We start from the raw sequence: 23,825 nt of genomic DNA on the forward strand, positions 1-23,825 counted from the left end.
CATTATTTCCTTTTCAGTTAAAGTGGCTTGAACAAAGGCTTGTATTACTTAATTCAAACTCATAACGCAGATTCCTGTGGAGATGAGAATAGCATAGAGAATCTGATGGTCTTTTCTCTTAGTTCACATGCTAAGTAAACGGCCAGAAAGAATTGCAAATATACCTTTGCACACACGAGCAGTCTATTACTACAGCTGTGTTTGTATGTATTTTAATAATAGGGAAGAATGCGTGTTAAGGTAAAAAAAAAATTAGGAAACAAGCAGTGATGTCTAGCACAAATTCTTAATTTAAATATATGCTTTAAGGAAGCTCTTCTTTAAATAAAACACAGGGAATTGTGTGGTGTGAACTTGAAAATTTCAAAGGCCTAGGGCATCATGAAAAGTTGTAGTACATATGTATGAAGTATCTGCCTAAATGTACACCAAAGAGTATCTTTGAGTCATGTTAAATAGGTGTGCTTGCTTTGCTCAGGCGGAAGGGCATTTTAATAAATGATAATCTGTAAACGGCATTGTATTACATTACATACATTACAAACTAGAGATTGTGATCATTAACATATGCTTTATGTAAAAAGAATACTTTTTTAGAATATTATTTTTTTAAAAAAGATTTTCTTTATTTGACAGACAGAGATCACAAGTAAACAGAGAGAAGGAAGCAAGCTCCCTGCTGAGCATAGAGCCCAACGCCGGGCAGATCCCAGGACCCTGAGACCATGACCTAAGCCAAAGGCAGAGGCTTAACACACTGAGCCACCCAGGCACCACAAGAATATTCTTTAGGACCTAATAATTTCATCATAATTTATATGATGTACTAAGTCCTGTTGTAAAAACAATCTTGTCACAGTCTCTGTCTTCAAGAAGTTAACATTTATTTTTATTTATATCTTTTTAAAAGATCTTATTTATTTATTTGACAGAGAGAGAGACAGCCAGAGAGGGAACACAAGCACACTGAGTGGGAGAGGAAGAAGCAGGCTTCCCTCTGAGCAGGGAACCCAATGAGGGGCTTGATCCCAAGACTCTGGGATCATGACCTGAGTGGAAGGCAGATGCTTGACGGCTGAGCGACCCAGGTGCCCCTTATTTTTTATTTATTTTTAAAAAGATTTTATTTGTTTATTTGACAGAGAGATCACAAGTAGGCAGAGAGAGAGAGGGGGGAGGCAGGCTCCCTGCTGAGAAAAGAGCCCCCTGCGGGGCTGGCCTCCAGGACCCTGGGATCACAACCTGAGCTGAAGGCGGAGGCTTAGCCCATGAGCCACCCAGGCGCCTCTATTTTTTATTTTTATTTTTTAAGATTTTATCTACTTATTCGTCAGAAAGAGAGAGCGAGAGCGAGCACAAGCAGGGAGAGCAGCAGGCAGAGGGAGAAGCAGGCTCCCCGCTGAGCAAGGTGCCCTGGTATGGGACTTGATTCCAGACTGGGATCACCACCGCAAATGAAGGCTGTCGCTTAACTGATAGCATCCCCAGAAATTAACATTTAAATAGTTGGAACTGAACAGATACAAACAGGTAAATAATTTGCGTATATTATATTAACATGAAAAGTAGCAGATTTTTATGAAGAAACAAAATTTGTACTATTAATGAACATTCGGAGTATTTGGGGGGTTTTTAAAATAGAAAATCATATATTTTCCAAATTAATAAAAACAATCTACACCTAGTGTAAGTCAACACAGTCATATGGTTTTTATTATTTGTCGATGAAAACATTAGCATAAAAAGGTGAATCAGGATCCAATTAATATAATTGTTTAGTCTACATAGCCTAATGGGGATGAAGAACCTGTAAAATAGCAAGTGCTATTTTATTTTTTTATTTTTATTTTTTTTAAAGATTTTATTTATTTGAGAGACAGAGAGCACAAGCAGGCAGAGAGGCAGGCAGAGAGAGAGGAGGAAGCAGGCTCCCTGAGGAGCAGAGAGCCCGGTGCGGGACTCGATCCGAGGACCCTGGGATCATGACCTGAGCCGAAGGCAGAGGCTTTAACCCACTGAGCCACCCAGGCGCCCCGCAAGTGCTATTTTAAATGCTTTTACACAAAACCAGAATAATTTAGAGGCTGGTCTCTCAGATTAACAGTTTTGTCTTTTCCTCGACTGTAGTTGTTATAGGTATTTATACTATCTTCTCAGCAGAATTCTCGATTCTCAAGCCCTGCATCTAAGGATGCAGAAAAATCACGCGCAGCGGAGCTCTGGTACCAGTGTAAACAATGTCAGGAAGCGGGAAAGCAAAGGCAGCGGGGTGGGGGTGGGGTGGGGGGAGGGATCTGTGCTGGGGGCGGAGCCACTGGGAGGAGCCGTGCAGGCTGGCGGAACTCGCGCCACCGAAGTCGGTGTTGCGAAGGGGACTAGTCCGGCGCAGGACGTGGGGCTGTTGGAGCCCAGCTGGTTCCGGCTGGGAAAAATGGCGGTAGCTGGGGCGGCGTCCCGGGAGCAGCTAGTGGGCTGGTGCACCCAGCAGTTGCGGAAAACTTTCGGCCTGGATGTCAGCGAGGAGATCATGCAGTAAGACCGGTTCGGGTCCCAGGCGGGAAGCAGCTCTGGGATGTGCACTGAGCGAAAGGGGGAAGCGGGGAGGACTAAAAAGTTGATGAGAGTGAAGAAATAGGATAAAAGGGCTATTATCGGTCTCTAGACGCCGAATCTTGACCTCCGGCTTTACAGTTTAGCTCCTGGAATACTGTGTCAGGCTACCCAGTCGGCCGGTGGGGCCTTTTTTTCTTAGGAAAAGGCCAAACCCCTGATAATTAAATCGTTAAGACTGTCCCGGGAGCCAGTTTCCTTGTAAATTCTGGAGATAATGGGCAAGCTAAATTGTTTTTCCAGAAATCCCTTGCTCTGAGCATTTTAGTTTGCTCGATATGGGTTGTTTCAAATAGGACCTGGACTTTACATTGAGGTGCGGTGGTAAGGTGTAAATAACTTTTGACTGAGGAGTCCCAAGTTCTGTTTTCTGTTGTCATTTACCCGTTTTGGAACCTTGGGCATTTTAATTTGCCTCTCTATACCTTTGTTTCCGCGTCTATAAAATGAATAATTAGAAGAGCTCATCTTTCATATTTTATAATTGTTGTGAAGTGGAGATGGTGACATAATTTAGTATTTGCTTTCGATTGATTTGTCATTTTTGTTGCATTACATAACTGGTGCTGGGGCAACAAAGACGACTGAGACCATTGGGTTCTGTCTAGTTGATGAGTGGGGGAAACGTAAGGTGTTGTGAGAGCATGGAGTAAAGGACTCCCACTAAGATTTTGGAAACTTGAAAGGTTTACTTCAAGGGATGACTTTAGCCTGAGAGCTAAAGGGTGGGTAGGTGGAAGTGCAGTGTTCCCGCGAGGTAAAAACTTCTACAAAAATTGAACTCCATCCAAGAACCTGAAAGTGTTTCTTGATTTGATTCCGTTTTCATAGATGATGAAACCTTTATTGCCATTTCTGGGGCTTTTATAGGAAATGAGTTTCTGAGTTGGGAGAAAACAGTTAGCAAGGAGAGAATTAAGAAAGACTGCTTTAAAGGTTTTTGTTTTAAACACTGGAACGAACAACTAGGAAAAACAAAAACAAAACACCCTGCCAAATGGTATGACTTATCTTTATCCTTGTTTGAAGGCAAGATCAGATTAAGTAGTTTTCAAACATTTTTTTAGAGCAGTGGATGTTGTCAAATGAGATAATGAGACTTTGCAAATACACCAAATGGGAAAAAAAAGTCACTTGGTGAACACAAAACAAAACACAAAAATTGAGGCTATTTTTAAATTTTTTTTAAAAGATTTTATTTATTTATTTGACAGAGAGAGATCGCAAGTAGGCAGAGAGGCAGGCAGAGAGAGTGAGACCTGAGCGGAAGGCAGCGGCTTAAACCACTGAGCCACCCAGGCGCCCCGAGGCTATTTTTGATGGATCAACAAGACAATATGATTAGATGCTGTCTTCTCAGTCTCAGTGTCCATTTGTATCTTGTCTGCTTACACAGTATGAAGACAATCCTAATTTTCATAGATTGTGGTTTAACAGCTCATTTTGAAGCCTTAGTTTTCTTTTCAATTAAACTTAATCCACACTCTTTAAAGAACAATGATCAGAAATTTAAATTTTATAGTTGGAAGGACTAAGTATGGCTAAATACCTGCTTGCATTTTTTTAAACTCATGAATAAGTCTACAAGAATTGTTCAAAACAAAACAAAAAAAAAACCACTGAAACTACCTATAGCATAGTTCTATTTGAACTCATTTGTCTTAGTAGATTTTTACTAGTTATTGCTCAACAGACTATGATGCCACAATCAAAGCATTTTTGTGTAAATTTGCTGTGCTTTGAGTAGTATTTAATTGAAAATTAGTACTATGGTAGTGTGCTAACTTGAAAAATTTGGCATGAGTGGTCTTTTTACAAACAACACAAAACTACTATCTTTTTAATCAGTGATACATTTGTGGAACATTAAGATTTGTACACAGGATTAGCAAAATAAACTTTGCTCTACAGTCTGCCTTAGCTCATGTTTTGGATGACCCTATTTTTTTTTTTAAGATTTTTTTTTTTTTTTAAATATTTGACAGAGAGATCACAAGTAGACAGAGAGGCAGAGAGAGAGAGAGGGAAGCAGGCTCGCCGCCGAGCAGGGAGCCCAATGCGGGACTCGATCCCAGGACCCCAAGATCACGACCCGAGCCGAAGGCAGCGGCCCAACCCACTGAGCCACCCAGGGTTATTTGACAGACAGAGATCACAAGTAGACAGAGAGGCAGGCAGAGAGAGAGAGGGAAGCAGACTCGCTGCTGAGCAGAGAGCCCGATGCAGGACTCGATCCCAGGACCCTGAGATCATGACCTGAGCCGAAGGCAGCAGCTTAACCCACTGAACCACCCAGGCGCCCCGGATGACCCTATTTTGATAAGATTTTGTATATAACACTGTATGCTGTTCCTTTTTATACTTTGTTAAATAATTAAAATATCATTTATTCAAATGTTTCTGGAACTCTTTAAACATTTCCCTAGTGATTTGAATACTCCACAGTTAAATGATCCCCTGAGCTTCCTTGCAGTTCCTTCTATGAGAACTTGGTAGCAATTAATATTTTGATGGGGGCTGCTAAGTTTGGGGGTCAAGTTAATTAAACTGTGAAAGTCCTGAAAAACAATTGTGTCTTTTTAATATATGATGGACTAGAAGATGCTCTTAATGGGGCCCAAAGGCACAGGTTTATTTACCTATCGATCATAACTCTGCAAGTGAACCACCACATTAGGAAAAAAACCGAGTACATGTGTACCAGTGATAGTACAATCACGTGATTTTATTTTAATTTAAAGAAATATAGCATTATTATAATTTTTCTTGTATCCAATACAAGTGTGTCTGAATTACTGTTCATTCAGATCTTATAATGCTTTCATGGTCTGATATGTTAATTTACAAATTATTTTTTCAATTCATTCTTTCCTTGGTGTAACGTAATTACTGTAGAAACCTAAAAAAAACAGAGATAGAGGAGGAAACTAAAATTACCGTAATACCACAACCCAGAGGTAATCTTTGTTTCTCTCTTAGTGTTTTTCTTATGCGTATTGTAATCTATTTTCAAAACATATTCATCTTAGAGGAAAAATAAACTCTCTTTAATCATATCACTCAGTGGTAATTATTTTAGTGTATAACTTTCTGGCCTTTTTTCTACACATAAGTGTATGGATATACACATTTCTTTTAGCAATTGATATTGCTATGATATGCTCTACGTTCTATCCTGTTATTTCACTTACCATTATATGAAAGCATTTTTATCAGGTCAGTAATAATTAATCATAAATTTCACGTTTAGTGGTGGCATATTCCATTTTGTAAAGTCCAAAAACTTAAATTCACCAGTCTTTCCCATCAGTGGATATTTTTTTTTTTTTTTTTTTGACAGAGAGAGAGATCACAAGCAGGCAGAGAGGCAGGCAGAGAGAGGAGGAAGCAGGCTCCCTGCGGAGCAGAGAGCCCGATGCGGGGCTTGATCCCAGGACCCTGAGATCATGACCTGAGCTGAAGGCAGCGGCTCAATCCACTGAGCCACCCAGGCGCCCCAGCAGTGGATATTTTAAATAGCTTCTAGTTTTTCATTAATTCAAATAGTGATACAGTTAATTTATTGCATAAAATTTCCTGTAGAGTCCTATAAATGGAATTAGCTGATTATTTTTAAGGCACTTTTTTTTTTTTTTAAAGATTTTATTTATTTATTTGACAGAGAGAGAGGACAAGTAGACAGAGAGGCAGGCAGAGAGAGAGAGGAAAGCAGGCTTGCTGCTGAGCAGAGAGCCTGATGCGGGACTCGATCCCAGGACCCTGAGATCATGACCTGAGCCGAAGGCAGCGGCTTAACCCACTGAGCCACCCAGGCGCCCTTTTTAAGGCACTTTAAGTGTATTGGCCTGTCATTTTTTAGAAAAGTTATACTGACTTGAACTGCTAGCCCATTTCACTTCAAGGAACCCTTTATAACATTTCCTTAAAATAGATCTGCTTATTCTAGTGTGATGCTAATCTTTTTATAATTGTTTTAAAAGATTTTATTTTCTTTGAAGTAATCTCTATGCCCAACATGGAGCTCAAACTCAACCCCAGAATCAAGAGTCACATGCTCTACCAACTGAGCCAGCCAGCTGCCCTGATTTACAATTTTCGAGAATTTTTTTTAGTGTATGTGCTGCCGAAGCGAGCATTCGAGAATTTTTTTTAAATATTTTATTTGACAGAGAGAAAGAGAATATAAGCAGGGGGAGTGGGAGAGAGAGAAGCAGGCTTCCTGCTGAACAGGGAGCTTGTTGCAGAGGTTAATCCCAGGACCTTGGGATCATGACCTGAGCCAAAGGCAGACACTTACTGATTGAGCCACCCAGCCGCCCCAGTTTTTGAGAATATTAATTCAATAACTGGTTAGATTGTCATATATACTAATTTTTAGCAAAAAAGAAATCTTGGGTTTTGTAGTGTAAAGGTTAAGTCTTTTGGATTCCAAGGAATATACAATGACTGCAGATGTGTACTTAGAGAAAGTATTCCTATATTAAAGACAGCTCCACAGCCTATTTTCAAGACATTAATTCTAATCTTCTAACAAGATTATATGAAGTTTAGATTATGAGCTACTTGAGGTCAGGGTTTTTGTCCTGATCAAACTTAAATCCCTAGCATTTAGCATAGAATTTGGCACAGTCCACTCTAATGGATTAATGAATGGTTTGTAACTACCTTGATTTCTGTTGTGATTATTGGGAGATACAGCATAAGCAGGTCTTGTTTCAACAACTTATATTTTTCTTCCTTAGGTATGTTTTGTCAATTGAGAGTGCTGAAGAGATACGAGAATATGTTACTGACCTCCTTCAGGGAAATGAGGACAAAAAAGGTCAATTCATAGAGGAGCTTATAACCAAATGGCAAAAGAATGATCAGGAATTGAATTCTGATGCTTTGCAACAGTCCTTCAAAAAAGATGGTAAGTTAATATTATAATTGAGGACTGAAATATTGGTAAATGGACTGGTTTATAGGACCTGATATTTTCTGTCATCCCTATTTCCTCGCAGCTAACTTAAGCAGAACCATATGTATATATATTTTTAGTTCAGTTCTACTCAAGTAATGAATATTGTTTTAGTTCAGACTTTTTGAACTTTGAAAATACCACAGAAATGCCTGTTTGCAGATACAAATGTGGTTTCGGAATAGTTTAGATTAAATAGATTAAAAAAACACTTTCCAATTATGTGTATATCTGGATGAAAGTAAATGTTGACCAATTATAGTATGAACAGGATTTAGAAGTAACTATTTAGTTAAAAGATACAAAAGATAAACACCAAACTAAATAATCTAAGTCATTATTATTATACAATCTGAAATATTAGATTTTAATTTACCATTTTAATCCTAGCCAGTAGTCTTTATCATCTACTATCTTGGAAATTGTGTTTTAAATTTGCAAGGAAAAACTAACGTAAGAAGCTACCTGACTTCATATCTTCACTTTATTTTTTTTGTAAAGATTTTATGTATTTGTTTGACAGACAGATAGAGAGCACAAGTAGGCAGAGCAGCAGGCAGAGAGAGAGGGACAAACAGGCTCTCAAGCGTGGAGCCCAATGAGGGGCTCAATCCCAGGACCCTGGAATCATGACTTGAGCCGAAGGCAGCTGCTTAACGGACTGAGCCAAGTCACCCCCATATCTTCACTTTAAATATTAAGTGTCATCTTCTTTTTATTAGCTACTAGTTTACCAATGAATCCTGCTGTTATCAACCTATGTGCATATATGTGTGTGTTTTATATACATGCATACATATATATATATATATATATTTTTTTTTTTCTTTAAAGAAATGTCAGATGGTCAGAAATCAGGAGACCAGCTAAAGAGGAGCAGGCGGAAAGGAAGAAATAGACAGGAAGTTCCTGCATTTGCTGAACCTGACACAACCAGGGAGGTCAAAACACCTTTTGATTTGGCCAAGGTGAGTGATTGATGAATCTTTTTCTAGTTCTATGAAAAAGGAGAGGTGACTGATACATTTCAGAGAGCAAAGTGTACAAACTGATCTAGAGTGGCAATTCTTCAACAAATGCATGAATTTTATAGAGAGAAAGTGATAATGATATATTACTTTCTATATAGTAGATATTTTGGCAGCCTGATTAAATAGTTATTATAAGCACACCTTGGTTAGAAATGATACTAAGAAAGATATATATAAATGGAAAATATTTATGTATTAATTTTTAAAAAGACTTTATTTATTTGAGAGAACGAGAGAGAGCGCACAAGAAAAGGAAAGGGGTCAGAGGGAGAGGGATAAGCAGACTCCCCAAAGAGCAAGGAGCCTTGTGTGGGTGGGGCTCGATCCCGGGACCTGGAGACCATGACCTGAGCTGGAGGCAGATGCTTACCCGACTGAGCCACCCAGGTGTCCCTAAATGGAAAATATTTAATGAAGGTCACCAGGGCTTCAACTTCAACATTGTGTGTGTGTGTGTGTGTGTGTGTGTGTGTGTGTTTACTAAAAGAACGAACATTTCTGTTCCATCTCTTACTGCCACCACCATTATCATTTAGTTTTTAAAGTTTTTATGTATTTTCTCATGACTCTCAAAATAGCCCTGTGAGGTATGCAGAAATATTTATAATCAAGGAAATTTGACAAAGTAAATATCCCAATAAAAGGGAATAGTTAACTATGCTAAGATGGAAGAGAGCTGACCAAAAAACTTTTGAGTGTGAGGACAATGCAAAAAAAAATGTGGAAAAATATTTGCAAAATAATAAGTTAAAGGGAAAAGAATAGAAATTTAAGCCTTTTATCAAGCAGAATAAAATAAGCAGATGCGGGCGCCTGGGTGGCTCAGTGGGTTAAAGCCTCTGCCTTCAGCTCAGGTCATGATCCCAGGGTCCTGGGATCGAGCTCCACATCGGGCTCTCTGCTGAGCAGAGAGCCTGCTTCCCTTCCTCTCTCCCTGCCTGCCTCTCTGCCTTATTGTGATTTTCAAAATAAAAAAAAAAAAAAAAAAAAAGCAGATGCTTAACGACTGAGCCACCCAGACACCCCATAGATTGGTTTTAGCTTTCTGGGGGACAGTTTGGCACCATACATCAAGAACCATAGAAATGTTCATATCCTTTTGACTTACGAGTTTGATTCAAAAATCTAACATAAGAAAGTAATCAGAAATGCATGCAAAGGGGGGGCGCCTGGGTGGCTCAGTGGGTTAAGCCGCTGCCTTTGGCTCAGGTCATGATCTCGGGGTCCTGGGATCGAGTCCCACATCGGGCTCTCTGCTCAGCAGGGAGCCTGCTTCCCTCTCTCTCTCTCTGCCTGCCTCTCTATCTACTTGTGATCTCTCTCTCTCAAATAAATAAATAAAATCTTTAAAAAAAAAAAAAAAAAGAAATGCATGCAAAGGGATGCCTGTGTGACTTAGTTGGCTGAGCAACCAATTCTTGGTTTCAGCTCAGGTTGTGATCCCAGGATCATGAGATTGAACCCCACGTCAGTCTCCATGGTTAGCAGGATCTTGACTTGGGACTCCCTTTCTCTCCCTCTCCTTCTGCCCCTCCCCACGGCGCACTTTCCCTCTCTAAAATAAATAAATAAATCTTAAAAAAAAAAAAAGAAAAAAAAAGAAATGCTTGAAAACAAACTTGAAAATTTGAACGGACCGGTTCAACAGTAAGAGAAAGATTAAATTAATTATGTTTCCCTCATTAGATAAAACACCATGCAACTAATAAAACTGTTCTCTAAAATATGTAATTTGGGAAAATACTCATAAAATATTGAGTGAAAAATGCATGAATAAAATATATATATTTGATTTTTTGTGTTTGAAAATTACTTATTCTATATACACACAAACATGCTTTTACACACACACACACACACATAAACCTAGGAAGGCTAAAAGACAAATTTTAAAACTGGTGTTTCTTCAAGTAATGTGACAATAAGTGTTTTAATTTTTCCTCTCTATACTCTTGTATTTTCTATTTTTTATTTTTATAATGAACAAGAATAGTTTTTCTAAAAAATTAGCTTTATTGAGGTGTAACTGTCATACATATGTAATTGCACATACTTAAGATGTACAATTGGTAAGTTTTTTTTACGCTCTTAACCATTTTTTAAATGTTAGTAGTATTAAAAGTATTTGCATATTGTTGTACAATAGATCTCCAGAACATTTTCACCTTGCAAAGCTGAAACTCTGTACCCATTAAATAGCTCCCCATTTTCTCCTTCCAGTCCCTGTCAACCACCATTCTACTTTCTGTTTCTATGAATTTGACTGCTTTACAACTAAGTGGAATAAAACAGTATTTTTCTTTTTGTGCCTGGCTTATTTCACATAGCATAGTGTTCTTAAGGCTCATTTATGTTGTAGCATATGTCAGAATTTCCTTCTCTTTTAAGGCTAAATAATATTCCATTTTATGGATATACCACATTTTGTTTATCCATTCATCTCTCAGTATACATTTGAATTGCTTTCTCTTTTTGGCTGTTGTGAATAGTGCTGCTCTGAACATCAGTGTGCAATTATATCTTCAGGACCCTACTTTTAATCCTTTTGGTTGTATACTCAGAAGTGGGGTTGCTGGATCATATGGTGGTTCACAAATAGGCTTTTTTAGATGGAAAAAAAACCAGAAAGAATAATGACTAATATAATGAAGACCCGTGTACTTACCATCCAGGCACCCCTGCATTGGACATTCTTAGACATATTTCCTTCAGGTACACTTGAGAGTTTCTTTAGGATATATTTACCTGTTATTTGAATTGCTGAGTTATAGGCTTTCTTAATTTTTCTTTTACTGAAACTACCAAATTAATTTCTAAAGTAATTGTACCAATTTTAACCTTCTTCCATCAAGGCAAGTGATTTCTCTTTTCTTCTTCTTTGCCAGTACATAATGTGAAGCCTTTAAAGTTTTGCCCTTTTAAAAAAAATTCTTATTTTGATTTTATTTTTTATTTATCTTATTTAATTTAAAAAAAATAATCTCTACACCAATGTGGGGTTTGAACTTACAACCCTAAGATCAACAGTCGCATGCTCTACAGACTGACAGCCAGATGTCACAAGTTTTGCCTATTTTAAGTGTAAGAAATGGTATTTCATTTTCTTTGCATACACATGAATTCTAAATTGAGAGTGTGTCATTTTGGAGAGTTTGTTGACTTGTTTTGGTTTCCATTTTTTTAGCCTTTTGGATTATTGTGACCTACTTCTTCATATTCTTTTTTTTTAAAGATTATTTATTTATTTATTTGACAAACAGATAGAGAGAGAGAGAGCAAGAGAGGGAATACAAGCAGGGGGAGTGGGAGAGGGAGAAGCAGGCTTCCCGCTGAGCAAGGAGCTTGATGTGGGGCTCAGTCCCAGGACCCTGAGATTGTGACCTGAGCCAAAGGCAGACACTTAATGACTGAGCCACCCAGGTGCACCTACTTCTTCATATTCTTGATCTGCTTTTCTGCTGAGTTGAAAGTCTTTTTCAAATTGATTTATAGCAATTCTTTATTCTGTGTTACTTTTTTATTATATATGTTGTAGATCTCTACTAGTCTGTGTTTTTTCCTTTGTGTTATTTTTTGACTCACAGGAATTTTAAATTTTTTTAAAAGATTTTTAAAATTTATTTGAGAGAGAGAGAGGGAGAGAGACCGAGAGCACGAGAGTGGGGAGGGTAGGAGGGAGAAGCAGATTCCCCACTGAGCAGGGTACCCAGTGCAGGACTCCATCCTAGGATTCCAGAATCATGACCTAAGCTGAAGGCAGTTGCTTAACCAACTGAGCCACCCATTGTGCCCAGGAATTTTCAGTTTTAATGTAGTTGTATGTATTGATCTTTTTCTTTGTTTTATGCTTTTTATAGCTTATTTAAGCCTTATGACATTTTCCCCATCCCAACGTGAAAAAATATATTTTTCTAAATGTTCCTCTAATAGTTTAAAAGTTGTAATTTTCACATTTAGTTTTATAATTCATCTGAACATTATTTTGAGTAATTTTCTATTACTCTTATCAGTGAAATTACTTGTTTTTAAAGTAGAAGATGTATTACATACGTATGTGTGAATGTATTTTTTACAAGTGGTAACTGCAAGTACATAGATTCTTAAGGAGGTAAAAGTATAATGGTAACGTAAAGAGAGTATTTTCTGGCCAGAGTGATCAAATCACAGATAACATTTTTTTTTCTTTTACGTAAGCTCCGTATCCAACCTAGGGCTTGAGCTCTTTACCCTAAGACCAAGAGTCACATGCTCCACTGAGCCAGCCAGTTGCCTCAAATAATGGATAGAAATTTTAAACCCTTACTTCATTTTTTTAAGAATAATCATGGGGGCATCTGGCCTCTGACTCTTGGTTTTGTCTCAGGTTATGATCTCTGTGTGTGAGATTGAACCTCGAGTTGGGCTTTGTGCTCAGCACTGAATCTGCTTCAGTTTCTCTCCTGCCCTCTCCCAGCTCCTGTGCGTGTGTGCTCTTGCACATGCACTCTCTCTCTCTAAAATAAATCTTTAAAGATAAGTAAAATAATCATTAAATAATAACATAAAATACAACAATGGAATTTTTTAAAGGTTTATTTATTTATTTTAGAGAGGAGAGTGTGGGATAGGAGGAGTGGCAGAGGGAGAGAGAATCTCAAGCAGACTCCCCACTGAGTGTGAGGCTGATGCAGGACTCAGTCTCACAACCCTGAGATCATGACCTGAGCAGAAATCAAGGGTTGGTTGCTTAATTGACTGAGCCACCCAGATGCCCCCAATAATGAACTTGTAATAAATTAAATTTTAGCATCCAGGAGAGAAAGTTGTTGAAAACAACATGAGAACTATTATCTATGTTTTCTCCTTTGAGCCAATTTCCTAAGGATACTTTTTCAGAACTTCTAATTTAGTTTTTAAATATTTTGAAGCTATTGATAAATATTTTAAAATTTAATATTCCAATTCTTTTTGCTATTTCTTTTTTGTAATATTTTAAAGCTCTTTTTTAAACTTTTTTTTTTTTTTAAAGATTTCATTTATTTATTCGACAGAGAGATAGATCACAAGTAGGCAGAGAGGCAGGCAGAGAGAGAGGGGGAAGCAGGCTCTCTGCTGAGCAGAGAGCCCAATGCAGGGCTCCATCCCAGGATCCTGAAACCATGATCTGGAGCCGAAGGCAGAGGCCCAACCCCCTGAGCCAGCCAGGCGCCCCTTTTATGGTAATAATTTAATCTTTCATCCATCCAGTCCTATGTTGCTCTAATCTGTTTGGTCAACTCACTCATTTACCAATCCACATTAAAGCCTCCATTAACTATGTAATATTCTGCTGCAACCTAGTTTTTTAGTGCAGTAGATGCCAGTATTAGCTTAACAGAGTATTTCACTGTTTTTAGTAAAGGATCTTAATGAGTAAGGTGCCTTGATGCTTGCTTGTTAAGTAGGTTTCATGAGGTAAAATAAAAGCATGGTTTACTCTTAAGTTCCCAGGCTTGGGTAGGGAAAGATCTTCCAGTTAATACTGAGCTAACATTTAATTTTATATCTCTTAATGCTTTAAGAGCAGCTTACTCTTCAACAACCTGTTTCCAAGTCTATATTTTGTTCTTAAGTATTTTCTACTCATTAAGCAAACTTGGAAAATGATTTTGAAAAAAAAAATGGTTTATCCCCTATGTAGTAATTTCTTATTAGCATTGAAGTGTACACTGAATTAGTGAATACTGAACCATTACTCTCTCTTTTTTTTTTAAGATTTTGTTTATTTGAGAGAGAGAAAGAGGGTAAGCATAGTAGGGGAGAGGCAGAGGGAGAGGGAGAAGCAAACTCCCCACTGAGCAGGGAGTGTGATTTGGGACTCAATCCCAGGATCCCAGGATCATGACGTGAGCCAAAGGCATATGCTTAACTGACTGACCCACCCAGGTGCCCTGAACCATTACTCTTAGGGGAAATACAGGGTTAGGTTTCTGTGAGCATCTGGTCACAACATTTCTATAAAACATTCAGTACTTAACCTTATTTTATGTGTACTTCTGTTTATTTTTTTTTAAAGATTTTATTTATTTATTTGACAGAGAGAGATCACAAGTAGGCAGAGAGGCAGGCAGAGAGAGAGGAGGAAGCAGGCTCCCTGCGGAGCAGAGAACCTGATGCGGGGCTCGATCCCTGGACCCCGAGATCATGACCTGAGCCGAAGGCAGCGGCTTAATCCACTGAGCCACCCAGGCGCCCCGATTTTTTTAAAGATTTTATTTATTTATTTGACAGACAGAGATCACAAGTAGGCAGAGAAACAGGCAGAGAGAGAGAGGGAAGCAGGCTCTCCGCTGAGCAGGGGTTTGATCCCAGGACCCTGAGATCATGACCTGAGCCACCCAGGTGCCCCAGTACTTCTGTTTAAAGACACTTTATTTTTTTTGTTTTATTTTTTAAAGATTTTATTTATTTATTTATTTATTTTAAAAAATTTTATTTCTTTGACAGAGACACAGCGAGAGAGGGAACACAAGTAGGGGGAGTGGGAGAGAGAGAAGCAGGCTTAGAGCCTGATGTGGGGCTCGATCCCAGGATCCCGGGATCATGACCTGAGCCGAAGGCAGACACTTAATGACTGAGTCACCCAGGCGCCCCTTATTTATTTATTGGACAGAAAGAAACACAGCAAGAGAGGGAACACAAGCAGAGGGGAATGGGAAAGGGAGAAGCAGGCTTCCTGCTGAGCAGGGAGCCCGATGCAAGACTCTATGCCAGGACCCTGGGATCATGTCCTGAGCTAAAGGCAGATGCTTAATGACTGAGCCCCCTAAGCACCCTAAAGACACTTTATTTAATATATATTACTGATTTATTAACATTGAACTCACAGCCAACAGCACTATAACTTAGGCCTGAAAAAATTTATCTAACACCTGTTTCCTATGTAAGGTACAGCCTTCTTGAGCTTAGGAATACTAGGCGACACTTAAACACTATGCATAGGGACATTTTAAATACCGAGATCATGAACAAAAAGCGCAAAAATGTAAAAAAGTGGCACTAAGTAGACTAAAAATAAGACTTTTATTTATAGTATGAGAGCTGAAATGAGAAGGCAGATTACTGCCTTAGTTAGCCTTTTAGTGGGAGATCTATGCATTTGGAAGATCAGATTGTTTGCCACCCTGTGCATGTCCACAAATGATTGTGAAAGTACCTGGTATATTGATTTAGGGGTTACAAATTCATTTTAGTAAGTGGGCAAATTCATAGACCTGGAATCCTGAAAAATGATCAAGCTGTGTACTTATAGTTCCACTTATGGACCTGTAGGTAAATGTGTCTTCAACTTCTACAGACAGTTCATTTGGTTATTCAGAAAATTGTATTGCATGTCTACTATATATCAAGAATAACAGCAGTAAACAAACCATATTAGGTTCCCATGCTCTCCTAGATTACATCTTAGTGGTTCAAAGGAAAGACAGAAAAGACAGTTCAAGGGGTGCCTGGGTGGCTCAGTTGGCTCAGGTTGTGATCATGGGATCCTGGGGTTGAGCCCTACATTGGGCTCCCTGCTTGGCGGGGATCCTGCTTCTCCCTTGCTTATGCTAGCTCTCTCCCTCTATGTCAAATGAATAAAATCTTTATTTGTTTTTGAATAAAATCTTTTTTAAAAAGCCAATTTTTAAAAAAAGATTTTATTTATTTATTTGACAGAGAGAGATCACAAGTAGATAGAGAGGCAGGCAGAGAGAGAGAGAGAGAAAGGGAAGCAGGCTCCCTGCTGAGCAGAGAGCCTGATGCGGGACTCGGTCCCAGGACCCCAAGATCATGACCTGAGCTGAAGGCAGCGGCTTAACCCACTGAGCCACCCAGGTGCCCCTAAAAAGCCAATTTTTAAAAGTAATTACAGATTGTGAAAACTGCCATGTAAAAAGTACAAAGGGCAGTGTGATAGGTAGTAGTTGGTAGTTGGTAGGAAGGGAGCTACTTTATATAGGACATTCAGGGAAAGCCTCTCTGAGGGAGTGAAATTATAGCTAAGAACTGAACACTGAGAAGGAACCAGTATATAAAGAGATGGGCTAGAAACAGTTCAAATGGACAGAATGACAAGTGCAAAGGGGAAGTGGAGACAGATGTTCTGGGAACTAACAGAAACCTGTGTGGCTGGCACATAGTGAACAGAGCAAGAGTGATATGTGCATGAGGTTGGAGAGCCCCTGGAGACCATATCAAAGCTTCATAGGGCGTTACAAGTAGCTTGGATTTCTATTCTCAGCACAGTGGGAAGCCAGTAAATGGTTTTAAGCAGTGTGGTAATATGCTATGAATTTTCTTGCTTGTCTTATCCTTTCCTTCTCTACTGTATTTCTCAATGTATACTCATTTCCTGTATGTATATGAGAACTCATCAAAGCATAGCCTTCAAATACCTTATTTTAATGTTACTGAATAATTTAATGAGAGTCAAGTACAAGTTTCTGTTTAGAGATTTTAGTCTCCTCACCACCATCACTGACAGCCAAAGATATAATTGACTAGTTTGAAAAAATGGCAGTGTGCTAGATTGGATAAAATCTTTAGCACTTTCTTAGATTTTAATTTTTACCTAAATTGACTTAAATTATCTCTATATCTCAACTCTTGGCTTTGGACATTAGGGCATTTCACCTTTCTTATACTTAGCAAAGAATTTTTCTCTTCCTTGTAGTAATTTTTCCATCCATTAGATTCCATCTTAAGATTTTTCCTCTCTGGGGATGCTGAGTGGCTCAGTCGGTTAAGCATCTGCCTTTGGCTCGGGTCGTGATCCCAGTCCTGGGATCATGTCCCACAGCAGGCTCTCTATAGCAGAGAGCCTGCTTCTGCTTGCCTCTGTCTGCCATTCCCCCAACTTGTGCTCCTTCTGTCTCTTCCTCTGACAAATAAATAAATTCTTAAAAAAAAAAAAGAGAGATTTTTCTTCTCTGAAAAGGGAAAGCAAGAGGCATCTATTCAATTATGTGTCTGGATATTTATGTCCTCCCAACCCAATTTTTATTTTTTAAAGATTTTATTTATTTGACAGAGAGAGAAATCACAAGTAGGCAGAGCAGCAGGCAGAGAGAGTAGGGGAAGCAGGCCCCCCATCGAGCAGAGAGCCAGACTAGGTGCCCCTAGCTGAAGGCAGAGGCTTAATCCACTGAGGCACCCAGGCGCCCCCTCCCACCCAAATTTATATATTAAATGCTCGTGTGATTAGGAAGTGGGGCCTTTAGGACGTTCTTATGTCATGAACGTGTAGCCCTCATGAATGGAATTAGTATTCTTTTTTTTTTCTAATATTTTTAAAAAACTTATTTGCCAGGGAGAGAGAGCACAAGCAGGGGGAGCAGCAGGCAGAGGGAGAAGCAGGCTCCCCACTGAGCAAGACTCAATCCCAGGGCCCTGAGATCATGACCTGAACTGAAGGCAGATGCTTAACCAATTGAGCCATCCAGGCATTCCTGGGATTAGTATTATAAAAGAGATCCCACAGATCTCCCTAGTCCCTTTTATTGTGTCATGATACAATGATCTAGAAGAAATCATTCCTTTGACCTGTAAGAGGGTCACCAACGATGCTAGAACTCTGATCTTAGACTTCCAGCCTTTAAAACTGTGAGAAATAAGTTTCTATTGTTTATAAGCTACTCAGTGTGTGATATTTTATTATAGCAGCTTGAATGGACTAAGACAGAGGCTGATAAATATAGTTCTCTTTTTAAACTTTTTATTTTTGGCAGGGGGCCTGCTTCCCCTTCTCTGTCTCTGCCTGCCTACTTGTGATCTCTGTCTGTCAAATAAATAAATAAAATCTTTAAAAAAAAGGAGGGGGGTGCCTGGGTGGCTCAGTGGGTTGAGGCCTCTGCCCGTGTTGGGCTCTCTGCTTGGCAGGGGGTCTGCTAACTCCCTCTTTGTCTCTGCCTGTCTACTTGTGATCTCTGTCAAATAAATAAATAAAATCTTAAAAAAATAAAATAAAATAAACTTTTAATTTTATAACATATATACAGAAGCGAACAGATGTATTTTCACAAACTGACCATTCCTCTATATCCAGAATCAAAATATTACCATTCCTCTAGAGGACCCCCAGTTTGCCCCAAAATGACATCCCTCCCAAGGGAAAACACTTTCCTGACTTTCCACACCATAGGTCAGTTTTGCCTACTCATGAATTTTGTGTAAATGGAGATAAATAGTGTGTACTCTGTAGTGTCTGACTTCTTCGAATTAACGTGGTGTATAAGAATTATCCATATTGGGTGCCTGGATGGCTTAGTTGGTTAAGCGACTGCCTTTGGCTCAGGTCATGATCCTGGAGTCTTAGGGTCGAGTCCCAAGTCGGGCTCCCTGTCAGTGGGAGTCTCCTTCTCCCTCTGACCCTCTGCCCTCTCATGCGCTCTCTCTCACTCTCTCTCTTAAGTAAATAAATCAAATCTTAAAAAAAAAAAGAATTATCCATATTGTTTTATATAGCTATACTTTTTCATTCTCATTCCTACAGAGGATTCTGTTAAGTGAATACATCAATCTGTTGAACGTTTAGATAGTTTTCAGTTCTAGTGCTGCAATGAACATTCTTGTACATGTCTTTGGTGAACATTTTTTTTTTAAAGATTTTATTTATTTATTTGACAGAGAGAGAGATCACAAGCAGGCAGAGAGAGAGGAGGAAGCAGGCTCCCCGCTGAGCAGAGAGCCCGATGCGGGGCTCGATCCCAGGACCCTGAGATCATGACCCGAGCCGAAGGCAGAGGCTTTAACCCACTGAGCCACCCAGGCGCCCCTTTGGTGAACATTTTTGCACATTTCTGTTACGTATATATCTGAGAACTGAATTGCTGGATCATAAGCTATACGTATGTTCAGCTTTAGTAGGTAGCAGTGTATACTCCCCAACAGTGTATGAAAGCTTTAATTGTTCTTCCTGTATCCTTGCTAGCACTTAGTATTTTCTGTCTTTTTCAATTTAGCCATTCTGGTTGGTATTGCAGTTTGGTTTTTATTTTGTATTACCATGATGAGTAGCAAAGTCATTAAGCATCTTTTCATGTGTCTCATGACCAGTTGGATAGTTTCTTTTATGAAGTTTCTGTTTAGATCTTTTGCCCATTTTTCTACTGTGTCATCTTTTTCTTATGGAGCTAATTTTTTTCTTGATTTTTTAAAAAGATTTATTTATTAAGAGAGAGAGAGAGTAAGGGTATGAGCAGGGGAAGGGGCAGAGGGAAAGGGGAGAGAGAGAATCTCAAGCAGACTCCGTGCTGTGCAGTGAGCCCAGCTCAGGTCTCCATCACATTCTGAGATCATGACCTAAGCTGAAATCAAAAGTCGGATGCTTAACCAGCTGAGCCACCCACATACCCCTTTCTTGATTTTTCTTATTTTATTTTATTTTTTTAAAGATTTTATTTATTTATTTGACAGAGAGGGAAGGATCACAAGTAGGCAGAGAGGCAGGCAGTGGTGGGGGGAGCAGACTGCCTGCTGAGCAGAGAGAGAGCCTGATGCGGGACTCCATCCCAGGATCCTGAGATCATGACCTGAGCAGAAAGTAGAGGCTTAACCCACTGAGCCACCCAGTGGCTCAGTGCCTGATTTTTCTTATTTTATTGATCATATTTAAAGATATTTGAGTAATACCTATTTTGAAGGGCATTTTTGTTTCTTATGATTTCCACTTTAGCTATGCTTAAATATGCCACATAAATAGCTTTTACTGCTACATTTGCCTTCCACCAGCTGTAATAGAGGATTGAAAGCTACCAACAGAAAAGGCAAGGCATATCAGCTAGTTTTTCCAGAATCTAACCTTTCTTCAAACCCTTGATGGTAACCCTTAATTTGTATCTCTCCCATTCCTTTCCTTCTGTCATGGTTCTTAGGCAGTGTATAAGTTGTCATTGAACTGAACTGAAGTTTTTCTCTTCTTGATGTTCACATTACCATTAATTATTTGATGTTATTTCTGATATCTTTGTACAATTAGGCACAAGAGAACAGCAACTCCTTAAAAAAGAAGACAAAGTTTGTCAGTTTATACACAAAAGAGGGACAGGACAGGCTTGCAGTCCTGATCCCTGGTCGCCATCCATGTGATTGCCTGGGCCAGAAGCACAAGCTGATCAATAACTGTCTGATCTGTGGGCGCATCGTCTGTGAACAGGAGGGCTCTGGCCCCTGCTTTTTCTGCGGTACTCTGGTAAATTGTTTCTTTTATATTTTATTTTATTGTCCTTTGGTTGAATATGTAGGGACATTCATGTCCCTAGTAATTTCTCTTTTTCTTAGGAAATTTTTTCCCTCCAATGTCCAGTAAACTCTAGTAGCAGGAACTTAATTAGTCAAAAACCCAAGGTTATGTCTTAGTACTGAGACCTATTAGTGAGAAGAGTTTTGAGTATATACATGTTGACTCCAAGTCTTGTACTGTAACATAATTCTCAGGTTATTATAGCTTCTGTTTCCAGGATACCTCCTTTTCACCTTCATTGTCTGAGAGAATGACCTAAGAATGTGGCAGCAGTAACTGTCTTACGAACACCCTAATGAGTTGTCTAGAAAACTTATTCTGCCAGTTGAGCAGGCTGGCAGAAGCAGTGGCTTTAGATGTTGGTGATGACATCCACTTCATATTGCTTTGTTTTTTCTTCGCTGATGGGTCCTTTAATTGTTCAGTATACTCAAAAAATAAGCTGATAGTGGATCGCCTAAAATGTAGTGTCTTCCATCAAAAATATTCATCGAACAAAAACAAAAATTCATAAAACAGCAGTAAATATCTTCTTATATGGGGTTTTCTCTAGAGAAATGCCCTATAGCTGCTGGCAGAAACTTCGTGTGCAACTGAAGCAACTTACAGCCAATTTCAGTGTTTTCCACTAGATCCCTTGGATCCTTCAATTCGAGACATGGAGCAATATAAAGCAAATTGGCCTGGAAGTCTTGCAGCTTTATAAATTCAGTATGAAATTGTTTTTAAGTAACTCCTTTTTTGCCTCCCTTCTTATAGTTGCAGTGATTTTATAATAAACAGAACTTTTTTTTGCTTAATATATTCATTATTTTATAAGTAGGTAATATTCAAAGATAAAGAAATGAAATATATATTATAAAAGTGTAAAAAATTAGACTAGTTTTCACTGGTAGCACTGTAATTTGCTTGTTCTGGTTCTTTCTTTCTTTAAAAGATTTTATTTCTTTATTTTACAGAAAAAGAAACAGCCAGAGAGGGAACACAAGCACGGGGAGTGGGAGAGGGAGAAGCAGGCTTCCCTCCAAGCAGGGAGCCCACCCAATGCAGCGCTCAATCCCAGGACTCTGGGATCGTGACCTGAGCTGAAGGCACGCTTAACAACTGAGCCACCCAGGCACCTCTTTCTGGTTCTTTCTAATAAGACGTCTGCTTATTTTCTTTCATAAGACTTGGATTTTATGGTTAGAACTGGAAGTCTTTTAAAAAAAAAAAAGTCTTACAGGGACGCCTGGGTGGCTCAGTTGGTTGGGCGGCTGCCTTCAGCTCAGGTCATGATCCCAGCGTCCTGGGATCGAGTCCCACATCGGGCTCCTTGCTCCGCAGGGAGCCTGCTTCTCCCTCTGCCACTCTGTCTGCCTGTGCGCTCTCTCTCTCTGACAAATAAATAAATAAAATATTAAAAAAAAAAAAAGTCTTACTTGTTTTTCCCAACATTCTCAGTGATAGCAAATCTTTGTCCTTTGAAAGTAGGTTAGATTTTTTTTCCTTTTTTTAACAAATCATTCAGGGGCACTTCCAGTGAGATAAGTTTTTTCTGTTGTTCATAAAAGAAGGGAAAAGTGGAAAGAGACAAGGGCAAACTCATTTGAATATGTATATCTCTGGTGTGTTTGGATAAAAAAAACCAGCAGTAGTCTCATTATTTTATTGCCATATCTAATGTGTAATTTGAGGTTACATTTTAGGATATCAAGCAAACAAAATTAATGTAACTAGGGTCATGTGTCTTGTTCTTATTACTTTATAGGTATGTACTCGTGAAGAACATGATATTTTACAGCGTGACTCTAATAAGAGCCAGAAACTGCTGAAGAAGTTAATGTCAGGTAGGCAGCAATCTTTCCATTGGATCATGGTGGTGGTGGATACATTTTGTTGTATCTGATTGTTTCTTTCTTGTATCCTGGTATGCAAATGCAGTTTATTCACTCATTTATTCTACAATCATTTTTTTAAGTTATTAAAACCACCTAACATTGAGCAAAAAACTACTAATAATAATATTGGATTATAACCCAAAGAATAAAATTAATGTCTTGAATAAATAAATAAGTTAATAAATGGGAGAGAAGAGACAGCTCTTTATTATAGAAGAATTCCAATTATTACCATGAATGAATGAGGGTTATAGAAAATCACCATTTAGAATACCACAGTAGTAGTAATTGCCATGGGAAAGATCCACTAATGGATACTAAAATTGTTGGATGAAAAGTTTAAGAATAGGAGATTTGCAAGGTCATGAAAAACCAGGAAAGTTTGAAGAATTATCACAAATTAGAGGACCCCGAGGAGACATGACAGCTAACTGCAATGTGGGATTCTGAATTTGATCCCAGAGCAGGAAAATAATGTTAATGGCAAAAACATTGGCATCCAAATAAAGACTGTAATTTAGTTAATAGTATTGTACTAATGTTAATTTCTTTTTTTTTATAAGATTTTTTAAGATTTTATTTATGTATTTGACAGACAGAGATCACAAGTAGGCAGAGAGGCAGGCAGAGAGAGAGGAGGAAGCAGGCTCCCCGCTGAGCAGAGAGCCCAATGCGGGGCTGGATCTGAGATCATGACCCGAGCCGAAGGCAGAGGCTCAACCCACTGAGTCACCCAGGCGCCCCACTAATGTTAATTTCTTTGGATAATTATACTATGGTTATGTAAGATAGGGTATTAACATTAAGGGAAGCTGACTGAAAGTTATACAGAAGTCTACTTTTTTTTTTTTCCAACTCTTTTCTAAGTCTTCTATAGTTGTAAAACACATAATAAAAATAGTTCAGGACTGGGCACCTGGCTCATTCATTTGGTGGAGCATTCAACTCTTGACCTCGGGGTTGTGAGTTTGAGCCCCAAGTTGGGTGTAGAGATTACTTAAATTAAAAACTTAAAAAAAATATTTTTTTTTAAATTTTGTAAAATTTTACATACTTATTTATTTGTTTTAGAGATTTTATTTATTTGAGAAAGAAAGAGCAGG

General features: G+C 38.7%; 1 protein-coding gene across 2 annotated transcripts in view; it reads left to right on the forward strand.

Moving 5' to 3' along the window:
- Nucleotides 1–2,387: 2,387 nt before the first annotated feature.
- Nucleotides 2,388–23,825, forward strand: part of TRIP4 (thyroid hormone receptor interactor 4) — a 70,856-nt gene continuing 49,418 nt past the window's right edge. The window contains exons 1-5 of one of the 2 annotated variants that reach the window (XM_046007201.1): nucleotides 2,388–2,532; nucleotides 7,353–7,522; nucleotides 8,405–8,538; nucleotides 20,579–20,791; nucleotides 22,593–22,671. In XM_046007201.1, coding sequence (XP_045863157.1) covers nucleotides 2,432–2,532; nucleotides 7,353–7,522; nucleotides 8,405–8,538; nucleotides 20,579–20,791; nucleotides 22,593–22,671 — 697 coding nt within the window. In that variant the 5' untranslated portion in view covers nucleotides 2,388–2,431. Of the gene's footprint in view, nucleotides 2,533–7,352; nucleotides 7,523–8,404; nucleotides 8,539–19,323; nucleotides 19,381–20,578; nucleotides 20,792–22,592; nucleotides 22,672–23,825 lie in introns of those variants that run through there. The other variant, XM_046007202.1, reaches the window with a different exon arrangement.

This window comes from Meles meles, chromosome 6 (genome assembly GCF_922984935.1).
Source record: "Meles meles chromosome 6, mMelMel3.1 paternal haplotype, whole genome shotgun sequence".
NCBI lineage: Eukaryota > Metazoa > Chordata > Mammalia > Carnivora > Mustelidae > Meles > Meles meles.